This window comes from Aspergillus caelatus (genome assembly GCF_009193585.1).
Source record: "Aspergillus caelatus strain CBS 763.97 unplaced genomic scaffold BDV27scaffold_502, whole genome shotgun sequence".
NCBI classification, from domain to species: Eukaryota; Fungi; Ascomycota; class Eurotiomycetes; order Eurotiales; family Aspergillaceae; genus Aspergillus; species Aspergillus caelatus.
In genome coordinates, this window is record NW_022475765.1 from 4,763 (window position 1) to 9,617 (window position 4,855).

The 4,855-nt window shown below is 44.0% G+C and overlaps 1 protein-coding gene across 1 annotated transcript; it reads right to left on the bottom strand.

The window, feature by feature from the left end:
* Positions 1–3,097: 3,097 nt before the first annotated feature.
* BDV27DRAFT_91303 (uncharacterized protein) lies at positions 3,098–4,213 on the bottom strand. Its single transcript, XM_032077931.1, has 2 exons — positions 3,885–4,213; positions 3,098–3,811 (listed from the first exon to the last, which is right to left on the bottom strand). The coding sequence occupies exons 1-2, from the start codon at positions 4,111–4,113 to the stop codon at positions 3,285–3,287; spliced, it is 756 nt and encodes a 251-aa protein (XP_031920353.1). The 5' UTR covers positions 4,114–4,213; the 3' UTR covers positions 3,098–3,284.
* Between the last annotated feature and the right edge of the window lie 642 nt (positions 4,214–4,855).

The following is a 4,855-nucleotide window of genomic DNA, read 5'->3' on the forward strand; positions in this document are numbered from 1 at the left end:
GAAAGGTGATTAATTCCAAGAAGAAAAAAGATTTTAATATATTTCCCATGTCCAAGTATGCATGTCAGTTAACTTGGGATTGATATGCGTTACACAGGAAAGAGTACGTATATGAGAAAAGTTGCGAGGGAGAGCGCTGCGCACACCATGCGATATATGCATTCGTCTTAGTCACTTTACCTGATGCTGGGCTTGGGGGTGGTTGAGTTGCACGGCACGGCTGTATATTAAAGGTGACTGATACCATGCGATGGATGCATTCGGCCACGTCGTTCTGTTGTTGTGGAATAGGACACAGGTTACTTATGCTGGGCGTTGGTTTACCAAGTTGTATGTAGAGGTCATACGGTGCCTGGTGACATGACGATTATGTGTCCCCTTCCGGTGGTCATTCGTGTGAGGTGAGACGATTACTGTGTTACCTCTCTCATCGTCTTGGAGGTGGCGGGCTGGCGTTTTGTCTAGATTATGATTACAATGTTGGATGGTCGGAGTTGTCCAGCACCGGTTACTGGAGGGATATGGCGCCTTGTAACCACCGGTTGAATGACTGCTAAGATAAAGGGCTATGTTAAATTGAAGGCCAGTTTCTGTAAAGAATGACATGACATCAGTGCCTGGTCTCTTTTGTAGCTATCGCTCACATAATCGGAGGGGTGATTCGGGAGGTATTCTAGTTAGTTTCTCTGTACATACTCTTGTGCTGTTGGGCTGCTAAATCGTGATTCACATTTCAAGCTAGACCATTCAGAAAGAGCCCGAAGCATTTCCTAAAAAACATTAAACCATAAAAGTCTAGGCCGATCAAAGAACATGAACCAATACCATCCTTCTGTTTCAAGATTTCTTTTCTTTGGTCGCCTTTATAACTATCCTCAACCCTTATAACCTCCAGAGGCACTGCTACGCCTCAAATCATGATGACATTAGGTAAGAAGAGATAATGATAAACGATAAATAATGACGGCGCCGCTCCTCTTTGTATAAAAGGAGCTGAGACCCAGCTTAAAATCTCAATACCTAATACTCTCTCCCCAGGGACTAATAACTTCCTCTCTTGATCCGTTATACTCTTCTTTCGTCTTTCACATCCTAATACCATCTGCCATATACTTTTCAGGGGGCAAATCAACGTGGCTCATCATCATAGTTGCTTTTAGAAGCAACATTTGGCTTACTCATTAGAGTCCAATTTAGCTTGACCTTGGCACTGATTGACTGTGCTACTCCTAGATATGTTCCTCTTCAATTTTAGTCACACATCCTGATCGATATTCTTAAATTGCTGGTACAAACCCCGACTACATGGACTTTGCATTATTTTAATGATCAACTTAATGACCGTACCACCACCGACCAAGAAGCTCACTTAGTTTGGAATATTAATATATCGGTAAGCCCTAGTGAGAACTATGATCAAAATTTCCAAGGAATGAATTCAGTTTAAACCAATACTAATCAACTGTACTTAAGATCTACAACTAAGATATCCAGAAACCAGCCTGAGAGCAGCACGTTAATGAGATATCAAGGTCAAGTGGGGCTTTCGAATGATGAACATTCTCCAGAAACCAAGTTGTATCATATTATGTTAATTAGACCCTGCAGAGTATTGGATTGGTATGAGGATGTGAAATATTTGGGAAGTATATCCAGTTTTAGGGTCATTTACAGACATCGTTCTGTGCTGAAGTATGTGCGTCTGCGAAACCCAATAAAAAGTATTGTAGATCAATATGGAGACCAGGTGGGTTCTGGAAATTGTGTGGTGTATGGCCCGAGAGGACCGGTGGTGGATGTGGTTGAAGGTTTGAGGGAATTTGTAGATGGTATATATCGCTAGGAATGATCCACGTTCCATTTGAAAGCGCACCGTGTATAAAGAAGATCCCGCAGGAGAACAGACAGCACGAGAGATGTCACTTTCGTACCGTATATGAAGACTAACAGGAATGGGCTAACCATGAGTTATACGATTGATAACAAGGAACACGGAGGGTGAGAGTGGACGTTAGACCCCCTAGGTGCTTGGATAGATGGGGCTATTTAGAAATTTGCATAACGCGATGTAGTAAGATCTCGAAGTAGACTGGTACTGGCAATTTCTATAGATGGCATGAAGCGATTGTGCAGATGCTCATGGTCTTATGGATTTGAAAGGTAGTATTTATAGCAAGGGTGAGTCTGAACATACCTGAGGTTCGCCATGCAACGGTTTATAGCGCAGCAGATCAAATATGTCAATTAGTGAGGCATTTAGCATGTTTAAAGTATTTTATATATAAATCTGAAAAACAAGATGTGGAACTTTAAGCCAGAGAGCAAGGAATCTGAACAAATTTCGAATATAGGACCTCACAGGTGCTTAAATAAACAAATTTACTCAGAAGTGCACAGAATCTACATAGGGCTTCCTGGAACAAATCAATAGTGGTGGTATCACGAGATTCGTTCATACTAGTGATGTTCACTGAAAGGAGTACCCACTACTCTTGTGAATAATACATACACACACACACACACACACATGTTGCATATCCCGTATTAAACAAAGAATAAACTATTTCCAGGCCGCACGTTTTGCTACCACAACATTTCCCTTGTGGCTGTATGTTGACCTTGACGGCTAATTATTATAACGTGCATGTTCTAAAGACTGTTAGTAGATCTTTGGGGTTTCTGTACAGACTTATCCAAGGTAGCTACGTAGTTTAAGAGACTGGTCAATTTAAGAGGGAGTCTTTCAAAAGCATCATGTACACGCGATTTCTGCTTCAGCGTTTTCCTTGTCGTGCCTGTGTAAAGAACTACCACTCTTCATGTGTGGCTGAGCATATCATATCCATCTTCCATGTGGTAGAAAAGATAAACAAGATCGACTTGATCTCTGCTGAAGTAATGGAGTGGTGAACAAACAGTCGCTGCTATCAATTCCAATGATGTGTGTCATATGGGCTGCTCTCAGTTGGCTGCCGTGCTAAAGAGCAATATTTCCCTGGCTTGGTTCCGAGAAAGTTTGCTGCCGAGAGATTCCTACCCAACATCGTAGTAATTCGCCTTCATCAGATGTTCACAATCTGTCAAAGGAAAATGAACGGGAAGCAGCCCTTGTTTTCCAAATCCGCTCATATTCGTTCCATGCTGTAATATTTGGCTTTGGCACTGGCTTCGCTTTCCTTAGCGAATCCTGCGCTGGAGCTGGGCTGCCGCTTCACAGAGTTTCGGGGCCTGGCATGGTTGCAGATGTATAATACCTCCTGTTTCGTCTGGCGAAAATGTCTAGATCAACTAACATCTTGCTCTTCATCCACATCCCCCTGGGCTTGAGTGGACATCCACTCCTCCATTAGAGCCTGGCGCGTAGACTCCGAAGATCCCGTGCTTACTCTAATTTTGTCCCCTTTGCGAGTAACGAGTAAGCATAGCATCCACCCGTAGATGTTGAACCCCTCATAGTTCGTCCTGAAACGCAACTTCTTATCATCCGGTTCCTCATCCTTCCGACGTTTCGAGGCGCGTGGATTAACTGTGGTGTCAACTGCTCCATCTACATCTCGTTGGCGTTTACCCTTCTTATCGTTCTCCGCAGTGGCTTGAGGGATATCGCGTAGATCGATATCAGATTCGCTATCGCTCTCGACTAAGATTCCAGCATCGGCAGTTCCGCTTGAACCTTCCGTAGGTCGGGGTGGATTTCCTACTCCTTCTTTTCTACTCGATGCGTTATCGGGTTCGTCGAACTCCTTGTGTCGCGTGAGGAGTGAGTGACGTGTTCGGGATTCGCGGAGGAATAACGAAACCTCAAAGTCATCTACATCAATTGCATGGTTAGCCAACGGCATATTCTCCGGAGTCCACGGTGGTTTTAGCATAGGGATAGTTACCTTCAGCTATCACATCTTTCACTGGTTTCCCTTTCTTCCGAGCAAAGAGCCTTTCGTTCTCCTCGCGTAGTTTAGGTAAAACTAGAGGGCGAATGGCAGCGAATATCCGGGGAAGGACGGGCTCCCGGCTGTCGAGGAGCCATCGCGTGTCCGATGGGTTTTCTAGGTAGATCCGGCATTCGAGGATAGTATACTTGCTGATCCTGAGGTATCGGCGAATAGGAGCCATACTGAGATGCGAGTATTTTCAGAACCGTGCGCGTTGGAGCTCGCAGCTGAAATTGTGAGCATAAACAAAGGACCTAAAGGGGTTGACAACCTATTTGAGTAAAACTTCAAATGAAGGGTAAAATAACGATGGATTGACTGGGATGACATAACGGTTAACCTCCACATGATCGGAAGGTTTCTGCCAAGCTTTTTAATTCGGTCGTGAAAATGATAAATATTTACTCGTACCGTTCAAGGGTTACTACCCAGTATGCGCTGGGTATTATTCCGATTATGTTATTGTATCTAGATCTATTCGAGGTATTTACATACTACATTTACAATCTCTAGTATACCTAGCCGCTCAAGAGAAGTCGTTATTGCTACCTACTAGGCACTCGCGAATGTGATTCAACTTTGGATGTTCTGAATCATTGGGAAAGTCATATCCGGGGTTATGCTCTGCAAAACCAGTGGTGAATATTTAGGTAGAACAGGAGTATCTAGCCTTGTGGGTGGATATCCTTGGTTGACAGATCTATAATAATGGTTCGCGGTTTACGCGACACGGTAAAAAACATCAGCCAATTCATCATCAAGGGAAAGCAATCTGCGTACTCCGTACTCGGCGGTAGACTGGACTGACTTGGTAGGCATTAGTAAGTACGTAGTATTCCGACTAGCCGTCTCTTAGGTCAGCAGACCCACCCGCCATTCGGCGTGTTGGTCTGCCTCACCTCAACGCAAATTCCCACTTCAAC